Source organism: Microcaecilia unicolor, chromosome 3, assembly GCF_901765095.1.
Source record: "Microcaecilia unicolor chromosome 3, aMicUni1.1, whole genome shotgun sequence".
Classification (NCBI taxonomy): domain Eukaryota; kingdom Metazoa; phylum Chordata; class Amphibia; order Gymnophiona; family Siphonopidae; genus Microcaecilia; species Microcaecilia unicolor.
This window is the reverse complement of record NC_044033.1, coordinates 392,859,763-392,872,506: the sequence shown is the minus strand read 5'-3', so window position 1 is coordinate 392,872,506 and position 12,744 is coordinate 392,859,763. Positions and strand designations below refer to the sequence as shown.

Below are 12,744 nucleotides of genomic sequence, written 5' to 3'. Positions count from 1 at the left end.
ATGGCGACAGAGGCCACCAAATTCCTCCCCACCCCCCGCACATAATTTTTCAGCTCTCTTTACAAGGAAGTATTCGCAGAGGAACTTGCATGCTCTTCTAAAGGCCTGTTTGGTCAAACCCATTCCACCAGGTGAAAAAAGGAAGGGATTCTATTCCAGGTACTGCCTTGTGCCAAAGAAAACGGGGGAGGGGGATGGAGGGATGTGTCCCATCCTAGACCTAAGGGCCCTGAACAAATTCCTGGTCAAAAGTTCAGAATGGTTTCCCAGGGCACTCTTCTCCCAATGATTCAGGAATAAGATTGGCTATTATTTCTGAACGTAAAGGAAGCCTACACACATATCCCGATACTTCCAGGCCACCAGAAGTATATCAGATTTTGGGTAGGAACACATCACTTCTAGTACTGCTTCCTGCCTTTTGGCCTGTCAGCATTTAGGGTTTCACAAAATGTCTAGCAGTAGTTGCAGCATCGCTACGCAGAATGGGAGTCCCATGTGTTTCCCTGCCTGAACGATTGGCTGGTGAAGAACACGTCGAAGGAAGGTGCTCGAGAGTCTATGTGGAGAACTATTCAGGTGCTAGAGCTACTAGGGTTCATTTTAAACTACCCCATCCAATCTGCTCCCTGTTCAACAATTGGAGTTCATTGGAACCCTTCTAGATACATGGCAGGCTCGAGCTTTTCTCAGTGTGTTGAGAGCGGACACTGTAGTTGCTGTCGCCACTCAGTTTCATGCCAGCCAGCAGGTCATGGCTTGGTAGATGCTGAGGTTACTAGGCTACATGGCCTCCACTATGCATGTCACTTCTTTGGCACATCTTCACCTGAGAGCCGCCCGGTGGACACTGGCTTCCCAGTCATCTCAAGCCTTGGGGAACCTTGTGGATGTTATCTGAGTGACTCCAGAGTTAATTAATCCCTACTCTGGTGGACAATTTGATCTCATTTGAACTTTGGGACTTCCATTTCAAATTCCTCATCCCCAGAAGGTGCTGACGATGGATGTATCCCACCTGGGGTGGAGGGTTCACTTGGATGGGCTTCACAGAAAGTGCTTGGTGAGCTCAGGAGATGGATCTTCACATCAACCTTCTGGAGCTCCGACAATCTGGAATGCTCTAAAGACTTTCAGAGATCAGCTGTCCAACCAAATAGTGGTCATTCAATCAGGTTGTGATGTATTACACTAACAAGCGAGGGGGGAGGCAATATGGGATCATACAATCATATACTCTGTGTCAGGAAGCTGTCTTGTAAGATTTTACGAGAGTGGGGCACCCTCTTGTTGGGTCTCTTTGCCACTCCTTATGATCGCACAGTCCCTCAGTACTGCTTCAGACTCAGAGCACCTGACAGACTAGTGTCAAATGCCTTCCTTCTCCATTGGGGGAACAGCCTTCTATATGTGTATCCCCACATCACTTTCATGGGGGAAGTATTTGCTGAAACTCAGACACATCCGGGGAACTATGATCCTAATTGCCCCATATTGGCTCAACCAGATCTGGTTTTATCTGCTGGAGTTATCCTCCGAAGAACCTTGGATATTGGAGTGTTTTCCTACCCTTATAACGCAGAACGAGGGATCTCTTCTACATCCCAATCTCCAGTCTCTGGTCCTCACAGCCTGGATTTTGAGAACTTAAAATTTGCTTCCCTGCATCTCCCATAGGGTGTCTCCAAGGTTTTGCTGGCTTCCAAGAAAGCTTCCATTAACAAGTGAAGGGTAGAGAAATGAAAGTAGTACTTGCAAATTTATCTCATGGATATTCATTTTGGATGTCCTGAAAACTGACTGCCTAGGTGTGTCCAGATGACAGAGTTGTGAACCTCTGATTTGATAAAATAAATCAGGGGGTCACAATTTTGTCCTCGAGATACATCTAGCCAGTCAGGTTGTATGTATACACGTGTGTATACTTGTCTTCATTACCTTTATGAAGCTCACTGCAGAAATCTGCCAGCACACGCTGGTACGACCACTGTAAAAGCCAAACTAGTCATCCATTATCATCTGTAAACATGAGTTGATTCAGAACAGGAAAATAATAAATCATCAAAATCGGCTTTCCTTCATAGCCTATGATTAGCCTGTACAGGCTGCATGAGGGAGAATTATTAATTTCACATGGTGATGGAGAATGCCAGAATAAACACAGGGCCCTGTTTACTAAGCTGCTTTATAGGCGCGTTAGCGTTTTTAATCCACGTTAACTATGTACGAGCGTTAACTGTGTATTAGCCTACAATATCCCTATAGGTGCCTACATGGTTAGCGTGCGCACTAATTGTAGGCACATTAAAGCTAATGTGCCTTAGTAAACAGGGCCCTTAGTGATGAACATTTTGTCCTAATATATAATATAAAAATCCTGTAATAACGTTAAAGCAACCTCCTTATCAAACTTTCAAGAGTGCATTCATGAGCAATGTTAGAACTCACCAAAGATGCTTACATGGTACAGTTCAGTTGGTTTCACTTATCCAGACAAAAGCTCCTTAAACTCTTATAGCCATCTAAATCACTTAAAAAAAACCAAACAAAAAAACTTCCAAACATGCCCAACCAATCCAAAGAGGGCAATTAGGATTCTTTGGGTTAAAAAAACATATTTTTCCCTGATTATTTTTTGCCCCTTTATTTTTCTTTGTATGTAGTGGCCTGATGGTTAGTGTAGCAGGTTGCAGACCTGGGGAACTGAATTTGATTCCTGTTGGTGCCTGATGGTCGGCAGTGGTTGAGATCCTGGGGAACCAGGTTCAGTTCCCTCTGCATCTCCATGTGACCCTGGGCAAGTTTCTTAACCCTCCATTGCCCCAGGTACAACAGTAGTGCAATGTACTACTTAGATTGTGAGCCCACCGGAGACAGACCCAGTACCTGTAAAATGAAACTATAAACTACTTAGGTCTAAGTGGTATGTAAATACTGAAATGAATGAATAGTATTCAGATATCTACATATATAGCATTTAAATGCATACCCTGCTTTGGGTAAATCTCGTCATAAAAACTGGTTTCTAAATATAAACAAACAAAATACACGTAACATGTAAATAGTGGAAATGACCCAGAAGAATGTAAGGACCTGCTTTTTTGCTCCTTTTATGCAGGACTCCTCATGCTTCAGAAAACAGGGTGATAACATTGCTATGTCTAACCTGGATTGTTCCTCATAATTATATAAACAGCTAATTGTTTTGGTACAGCAATGAGAGGAAAAGGGTGCAGACTTGGAAATGAGTAGTTGCTCCCTGCTGAGAGGCCACAGAATTAGCAAAACAAGACAGAGAGTTCTAGCAGCAGACAAGGAAAAAACATGTATATAAATAAAGTGGGAGATATGATTACTCCAGGAACAATACTACATTGATCAAAACTGGACATAGAAATGGTAAAGGAAAGGTGAACTGAACCCGAAGGTTGAGAGCTCGGTAGATACAGCCAAGGACGGTGAATTATGGGCAAGATGGTTCACAGCAAGCGTAGGAAAGAAAAACCTGGTAAAACAAACATATGTAGGTTTTGTAAGCAAAAGCTGGAAAGCTACTTACAGAACGCTGCAAAGGTCTGATGGGAAGAAGATTAAGTATAGAAACACTTTATATGGTAGCACATTTTATTCACAGGAAACTTTGTAAACACTAAACACTGTGATGTTGCTTTATTAGAAAAGCACTAGGATCATCACCCTAAGAATTGTGGAGAAAAAAGAGGTTGTGATCACCTGGCACATTACCATTCTAAGATGCAAGAGAACTGGACATAGTGGTAAAGGAGAAAAACAGAAATGGCACTGATAATAGACTTGTCAGTATTATTCTGTGCATCATTTGATGAGAAAAAGTTCTCAAGTACCAAGAAACTGTGGTATAAAAATTCAGGAATATTTCTCATTGTGCTGGGTGCTATCAGTTTGATTGAAAAACAGTTTCCAAGGACACCTCAACAGGTTGCCTATTGATAGTATGTATTATGAACTCAGAAAGCAGCTCTCTGTAGTACAGTGCACATACTGTGGTGAGCGTTATTTCAGTCTCATAGATTTACTGTTGTCATTCCACGTAGCCTGAGCAAGAGTGAAGTTCATTACCATCTTTCTATGCACAAAAAAGCTTAACCCATTTGGGAACATTGCCTCCTCTTCTTAGAAAATAAAACACTGCAGTATTGTAAAATGTTTCTCTACCACTGTTGTTATGAAATTGTTTAAAACTCCAATTTTGCTGCGCTCTAGTACTTTTTACCCCTGCACACTGGCGTAGCAAGGGGGGTGGGTGGGAGGGGCGGTCCTCCCCGGGTGGGAGCTCAAGGAGGGTGCTTCTTGCCAGCTCCCCCCCCCCCCCCGTGTGCACCACGATGACACCCCCCAGACCCAGTTCCTACCCTGAACTCCGTCTAAGCTCCCGCACCCTACCTTTAAAAATGCTTAGAAATCGAGGCGAGGCGCAGCGCCTCGCGCCTGCAAGTAAAAGAAGTATGGATGGATCGTCTCATCGTCGATCGGGCCTTCCCTCGCTGTCTGTCCTGCCCTCCGCTGACGCAACTTCCTATTTCCGCAAGGGCGGGACAGACGGAGCGAGGGAAGGCCCGATCGACGATGAGACGATCCATCCATACTTCTTTTACTTGCAGGCGCGAGGCGCTGCGCCTTGCCTCTGTTTCTGAGCTTTTTTTAAAGGTAGGGTGCGGGAGCTTAGACAGAGTTCAGGGTAGGCACTGGGTCTGGGGGGGATGTCATCGTCCTGCACCCGGGGGGGGGGGTGCAGTGGCGAACCGCCCCGGGTGGCAGCCCCCCTTGCTACGCCACTGCCCCTGCAGAATGTTAGTTGTATTTTGGGGAACTGGTTTGTAATCTTATATTCTCCGAGGACAAGCAGGCTGCTTGTTCTCACTGATGGGTGACGTCCACGGCAGCCCCTCCAATCGGAAACTTCACTAGCAAAGTCCTTTGCTAGCCCTCGCGCGCCCGCGCGCACCGCGCATGCGCGGCCGTCTTCCCGCCCGAAACCGGCTCGAGCCGGCCAGTCTTCTTTTGTCCGCACTCGGTACGGTCGTGTTTTCGCCGTGTCGAGCCCCGGAAAGTCGACCTCGCGCGTCCAATTTGTTTTGTACGTGTTTTTTTCCTTCGGGAAAGCTTGTCCTAGTCGGGAAGTGCTCCGGAAACCCCCCGCCGGGTTTCGTGTAAATCCTCCCCGTACTTCCAGCTTTTTTGCCCCGGTAAGTTTTCTTTCGTCGTCGGGGTAGGCCTCTTTTCGGCCTCGGTCGAGATTTTTTCTCCCTCTAAATTTGGTGCTTCAAATTTCGCCATTTCGGCTTTTGATTTCGCCGGCGTGATTTTTCCGCCCATGACATCGAAGCCTTCCAGCGGCTTCAAGAAGTGCACCCAGTGCGCCCGGGTTATCTCGCTCACTGATCGACACTCGTCGTGTCTTCAGTGTCTGGGGGCCGAGCACCGCCCTCAGAACTGCAGTCTGTGTTCCCTGCTTCAAAGGCGGACTCAGGTAGCGAGACTAGCCCAGTGGAACGTGTTGTTCTCGGGCTCTTCGTCGGCATCGGCACCGGGATCTTCGAGTGCATCGACGTCGTCAGCGTCCAGACCTCCTTCCTCGGCCGCCCCTGCATCGAGTGCATCGAGGCATCGGGCCTCTGCATCGGCGCCGAGACATCGGATAGCTGCATCGACGTCGGTGGTACCAGGACCTCGTCTGCTGATGTCGTCGGACGGTGGTGCATCGGGTGGAGTGCAGGTGAGGGCTGTCCATTCCCCTGCTGGTGGCGGTGAGCCCTCGGGTGGGTCTCCGCCTACCCTGAGGGCTCCTGCGGTACAGCCCCCCCGAGATCGACCTTCTTCAGTCTCGGCCCCGAGGAAGCGACGGATGGATTCGACGTCCTCCTCGTCGGTGCCGGGGAGCTCCGGTGACATGCTTCGGAAGAAATCGAAGAAGCATCGACACCGGTCTCCTCCCCGTGTCGGCACCGAGAGCTCTGGGTCGCCGAGGGATTCGGCACCCAGCAGGCATCGGCACCGAGAGGACCGCTCACCCTCTGTTCAGGAGGTGTCGATGCGCTCCGCTCTGGACAGCCCGGAACAGGCGCCACGCCCGGAACAGGTGCTGACGTCGACGCCTGCATCGACCTCTCAGCCTTTCTCTGCAGCCGCTCTAAACGAGAGCCTCCGGGCCGTTCTCCCAGAGATTCTGGGAGAGCTGTTGCGCCCTACCCCTCCGGTACCGGCGGTGCTTGCGCCACCGGTACCGTCGAGCGTGGCGCCGGCTGGCCCATCGCCCAGGTTGAGGTCCCCGACGTCGGTACCGCGTGCGGTACCGACCGCGGCCACCTCCCAGGAAGGCTCCCCGACTACGTCGGCGGAGGGAGCTTCGCCGATGCGGGCGAGGGAGTCTACCTCTCGACGCCCCCATCGTGGACGGGGTTCCACGGAGTCGAGCAGGGCGAGGTTGCAGACACAGGTCCGTGAACTTGTGTCTGACACCGAGGGTGAGGCCTCGTGGGAGGAAGAGGAAGATCCCAGATATTTCTCTGACGAGGAGTCTGAGGGTCTTCCGTCTGATCCCACTCCCTCTCCTGAGAGACAGCTTTCTCCTCCCGAGAGTCTGTCTTTTGCCTCCTTTGTCCGGGAGATGTCTACGGCCATCCCCTTCCCGGTGGTTGTGGAGGACGAGCCCAGGGCTGAAATGTTTGAGCTCCTGGACTATCCTTCTCCACCTAAGGAAGCGTCCACTGTTCCCTTGCACCATGTCCTGAAGAAGACATTGCTTGCGAACTGGACCAAGCCATTAACTAATCCCCACATTCCCAAGAAGATCGAGTCCCAGTACCGGATCCATGGGGACCCAGAGCTGATGCGCACTCAGTTGCCTCATGACTCTGGAGTTGTGGATTTGGCCCTAAAGAAGGCTAAGAGTTCTAGGGAACATGCTTCGGCGCCCCCGGGCAAGGACGCTAGAACCTTAGACTCCTTTGGGAGGAAGGCCTACCATTCCTCTATGCTCGTGTCCAAGATCCAGTCTTACCAGCTCTACACGAGCATACACATGCGGAATAATGTGCGGCAGTTGGCGGGCTTGGTTGATGCTCTTCCCCCTGAGCAAGCCAAGCCTTTTCAGGAGGTGGTCAGGCAGCTGAAGGCGTGCAGAAAATTCCTGGCCAGAGGAGTTTATGACACTTTTGATGTTGCGTCCAGGGCCGCTGCTCAAGGTGTGGTGATGCGCAGGCTCTCATGGCTGCGTGCCGCCGACCTGGAGAATAGAATCCAGCAGCGGATTGCGGACTCGCCTTGCCGTGCGGATAACATTTTTGGCGAAAAAGTCGAGCAGGTGGTAGAGTCTCTCCACCAGCGGGACACCGCATTCGACAAGTTCGCCCGCCGGCAGCCTTCAGCTTCTACCTCTACAGGTAGACGATTTTTCGGGGGAAGGAAGACTGTTCCCTATACTTCTGGCAAGCGTAGGTACAATCCTCCTTCCCGACAGCCTGCGGCCCAGGCTAAGCCCCAGCGCGCTCGCTCTCGTCAGCAGCGTGCGAATCAGCAAGGCCCCGCGGCTCCCCAGCAAAAGCAAGGGGCGAGCTTTTGACTGGCTCCAGCAGAGCATAGCCGACATCCAAGTGTCAGTGCCGGGCGACCTGCCTGTCGGAGGGAGGTTGAAAGCTTTTCACCAAAGGTGGCCTCTCATAACCTCCGATCAGTGGGTTCTCCAAATAGTCCGGCAAGGATACACCCTCAATTTGGCCTCACAACCTCCAAATTGTCCACCGGGAGCTCAGTCCTACAGCTTCCAGCACAAGCAGGTACTTGCAGAGGAACTCTCCGCCCTTCTCAGCGCCAATGCGGTCGAGCCCGTGCCATCCGGGCAAGAAGGGCTGGGGTTCTATTCCAGGTACTTCCTTGTGGAAAAGAAAACAGGGGGGATGCGTCCCATCCTAGACCTAAGGGCCCTGAACAAATATCTCGTAAAAGAAAAGTTCAGGATGCTTTCCCTGGGCACCCTTCTCCCCATGATTCAGCAAAACGATTGGCTATGCTCTCTGGACTTGAAGGATGCCTACACACACATCCCGATACTGCCAGCTCACAGACAGTATCTGCGATTTCAGCTGGGCGCACGCCACTTCCAGTACTGTGTGCTACCCTTTGGGCTCGCCTCTGCGCCCAGGGTGTTCACAAAGTGCCTAGCTGTGGTAGCAGCGGCGCTTCGCAGGCTGGGGGTGCACGTGTTCCCATATCTCGACGATTGGCTGGTGAAGAACACATCCGAGGCAGGAGCCCTGCAGTCCATGCAGATGACTATTCGCCTCCTGGAGCTACTGGGGTTTGTGATAAATTACCCAAAGTCCCATCTTCTCCCAGTGCAGAAACTCGAATTCATCGGAGCCCTGCTGGATTCTCGGACGGCTCGCGCCTATCTCCCAGAGGCGAGGGCCAACAACTTGTTGTCCCTCGTCTCGTGGGTGCGAGCGTCCCAGCAGATCACAGCTCGGCAGATGTTGAGATTGCTGGGCCACATGGCTTCCACAGTTCATGTGACTCCCATGGCCCGCCTTCACATGAGATCTGCTCAATGGACCCTAGCCTCCCAGTGGTATCAGGCCGCCGGGGGTCTAGAGGACGTGATCCACCTGTCCACGAGTTTTCTCGAATCCCTGTATTGGTGGACGATTTGCTCCAATTTGACTCTGGGACGTCCCTTCCAAATTCCTCAGCCTCAAAAAGTGCTGACCACGGATGCGTCTCTCCTGGGATGGGGAGCTCATGTCGATGGGCTTCACACCCAAGGAAGGTGGTCCCTCCAAGAAAGCGATCTACAGATCAATCTTCTGGAGTTGCGAGCGATCTGGAACGCTCTGAAGGCTTTCAGAGATCGGCTGTCCCACCAAATTATCCAAATTCAGACAGACAATCAGGTTGCCATGTACTATGTCAACAAGCAGGGGGGCACCGGATCTCGCCCCCTGTGTCAGGAAGCCGTCAGCATGTGGCTCTGGGCTCGCCGTCAAGGCATGGTGCTCCAAGCCACATATCTGGCAGGCGTAAACAACAGTCTGGCCGACAGGTTGAGCAGGATTATGCAACCTCACGAGTGGTCGCTCAATTCCCGTGTGGTGCGACAGATCTTCCAGGCGTGGGGCACCCCCCTGGTGGATCTCTTCGCATCTCAAGTGAACCACAAGGTCCCTCAGTTCTGTTCCAGGCTTCAGGCCCACGGCAGACTGGCGTCGGATGCCTTCCTCCTGGATTGGGGGGAAGGTCTGCTGTATGCTTATCCTCCCATTCCTCTGGTGGGGAAGACTTTGTTGAAACTCAAGCAAGACCGAGGCACCATGATTCTGATTGCTCCCTTTTGGCCGCGTCAGATCTGGTTCCCTCTTCTTCTGGAGTTATCCTCCGAAGAACCGTGGAGATTGGAGTGTTTTCCGACCCTCATCACGCAGGACGAAGGGGCTCTTCTGCATCCCAACCTCCAGTCCCTGGCTCTCACGGCCTGGATGTTGAGGGCGTAGACTTTGCCTCTTTGGGTCTGCCAGAGGGTGTCTCCCGCATCTTGCTTGCTTCCAGGAAAGACTCCACTAAGAGAAGTTACTTCTTTCATTGGAGGAGGTTTGCCGTCTGGTGTGACAGCAAGGCCCTAGATCCTCGCTCTTGTCCTACACAGACCCTGCTTGAATACCTTCTCCACTTGTCTGAGTCTGGTCTGAAGACCAACTCCGTAAGGGTTCACCTTAGTGCAATCAGTGCATACCATTACCAAGTGGAAGGTAAGCCGATCTCAGGACAGCCTTTAGTTGTTCGCTTCATGAGAGGTTTGCTTTTGTCAAAGCCCCCTGTCAAGCCTCCTACAGTGTCATGGGATCTCAATGTCGTTCTCACCCAGCTGATGAAACCTCCTTTCGAGCCACTGAATTCCTGCCATCCGAAGTACTTGACCTGGAAGGTCATTTTCTTGGTGGCAGTTACCTCGGCTCGTAGAGTCAGTGAGCTTCAGGCCCTGGTAGCCCAGGCCCCTTACACCAAATTTCATCACAACAGAGTAGTCCTCCGCACTCACCCTAAGTTTCTGCCAAAGGTTGTGTCGGAGTTCCATCTGAACCAGTCAATTGTCTTGCCAACATTCTTTCCCCGTCCTCATTCCTGCCCTGCTGAACGTCAGCTGCACACATTGGACTGCAAGAGAGCATTGGCCTTCTATCTGGAGCGGACACAGCCCCACAGACAGTCCGCCCAATTGTTTGTTTCTTTTGATCCCAACAAGAGGGGAGTGGCTGTAGGGAAACGCACCATATCCAATTGGCTAGCAGATTGCATTTCCTTCACTTACGCCCAGGCTGGGCTGGCTCTTGAGGGTCATGTCACGGCTCATAATGTTAGAGCCATGGCAGCGTCGGTAGCCCACTTGAAGTCAGCCACCATGGAGGAAATTTGCAAAGCTGCGACGTGGTCATCTGTCCACACATTCACATCTCATTACTGCCTGCAGCAGGATACCCGACGTGACAGTCGGTTCGGGCAGTCAGTTCTTCAGAACCTGTTTGGGCTTTAGGATCCAACTCCACCCCCCGAGGGCCCTGTTTGTTCTGTTCCAGGCTACACTCTCAGTTAGTTGGTAAATTTTTTAGGTCAATCTCAGTTATGTCCTCGCCGTTGCGAGGCCCAATTGACCAATGTTGTTGTTTTGAGTGAGCCTGGGGGCTAGGGATACCCCATCAGTGAGAACAAGCAGCCTGCTTGTCCTCGGAGAAAGCGAATGCTACATACCTGTAGAAGGTATTCTCCGAGGACAGCAGGCTGATTGTTCTCACAAACCCGCCCGCCTCCCCTTTGGAGTTGTGTCTTCCCTTGAAGTGTATTGTCTTGCTACATACTGGACTGGCCGGCTCGAGCCGGTTTCGGGCGGGAAGACGGCCGCGCATGCGCGGTGCGCGCGGGCGCGCGAGGGCTAGCAAAGGACTTTGCTAGTGAAGTTTCCGATTGGAGGGGCTGCCGTGGACGTCACCCATCAGTGAGAACAATCAGCCTGCTGTCCTCGGAGAATACCTTCTACAGGTATGTAGCATTCGCTATATCCTGGAATTCCCAGTGATATAGTTTTCTCAAGCACTTTTGACTTTATCAAAATTACCATAATTAAATGTACCTTGGAGGATTCGGGAGCTCTTCATGGAATGAAACCAAACAAAAATGATAAAAATACCAGGGAAGGAATTCATGGAAGATTCTATCCAAATTGTATAAATGGAAAGTGGGGAGGACTTCCTTTGTAAATTTCAATTCTTTGTGTTATTTGTACGTTTAAAGTTTGTTTGTAATTTTATTTTAAACAGGTTTTTGCGTACGATCATTGTTTCTGGTCTATGGATGAATCCATTACAGAAAAATTTGCAGGTAATGACTATAACTTGTAGGTTTCAATTTATAACTTAGTAAAATATTAACTTATGAATTCTGTCCCTCACTTGTGTTAACTAGGAAGCGTCTGAAACAAATGTTTCTTGGTTATAGATCTAGTTTTAGCTCTGATTCCCTGAAATGAGTACACCTGTTCAAGGTGTGCCTGCCTGTTTATCAGTACCTATGAAGGAAGTTGACAACCAAAGTGGAGGATTGGCTGAAATTTGAGATAATGGATGTAAAAATGGCTGGGTAGTTGTAATTTTGGTTTAAATTGATTTTTTTAAATAACTTTCCTGATTATTTCTACTGTGGATTTACCTGTGTCAAATTTTCACTTGTGCCAAAGAAGTAAAACAGGAATTTCTATGTCTCTTGCATACACTTTTAGGGCTTCTTTTACAAAGTAGCACTACCTGTTATGCAAAGAAGCCCATTCATTTCTCAGTGGACATCTTTGCATTCAAAGCATGCTAATCGGTAGTGCCACTTTGTAAATGGAGGCCTTAGTTTTTAAGGGTTTATTCTAATTTTTTTGCTAGCTTTGAAAATTTTTTGCAGTTTCTTTTCAAAATACATCTGTTTTAAAAATGCCAGCAGTGATTAGTGGCCTAACTTTGCTGTGAGTGTTTCTCTATTCATGTGCATTTAGGAAAGATGTAGAACGTCTCATGTTTCATTAGTATCTCGGAACAGAATCAATGTTTATTCCCCTTCTGAAATTGAAGCTTCTTTTGTAAAGGTATATAGGCACCTTTTTGAACATATCTCATTTGGACATCCTTTTACAAAATTGCCTCCATACAAGGTAATTTTATAAGGGAGCACTTATAAAAGCAAGAAAAGCAGAAGTGCACCTATAGGCGTTTATAAAATAATCTAGGCAATAATCTCCCGCATAGTTGACCTTGCTCAGAGGCAGGAGTTAGTAGTGTCTGTGTATTGGTAGAAATTAGTGCCGCCTCATATATTTTATAGAATACATGCATAAGATCTGATCCTACTCATTCTTCACCACCCAGGTATGCCTACATACTACCTTTCTCCATCATCCAATATACAACTTAGATTTGTATAAATACCTACTTTAGCAAGTTAAACATTCCATATGCTGTAGTCATTTATAATATTATCCCCATTATAGATAACGTCGCCTCCTTGGAGCTTGCAATCCTTTCAAGAAAGACAAAAAATAAAAACTAAGGGCTTTTGATCTTAAAACATTAACACCATGACTAAAGTAACATTGTAATGTAGTGAGTGATGGCAGATAAAACCCTGAACGGTCCATCCAGTCTGCCCAACAGTCATACTCATTATCAATTCATAATTAAA

The 12,744-nt window shown here is 49.3% G+C and overlaps 1 protein-coding gene across 1 annotated transcript in view; it reads left to right on the top strand.

Annotated features, from left to right (window-relative positions):
- KIF13B (kinesin family member 13B) overlaps nt 1-12,744 on the top strand; it is a 427,996-nt gene that overhangs the window by 133,194 nt on the left and 282,058 nt on the right. The window contains exon 4 of the mRNA XM_030198710.1: nt 11,343-11,403. Within this exon, the coding sequence (XP_030054570.1) occupies nt 11,343-11,403 (61 nt within the window). The remainder of the gene's footprint in view (nt 1-11,342; nt 11,404-12,744) is intronic.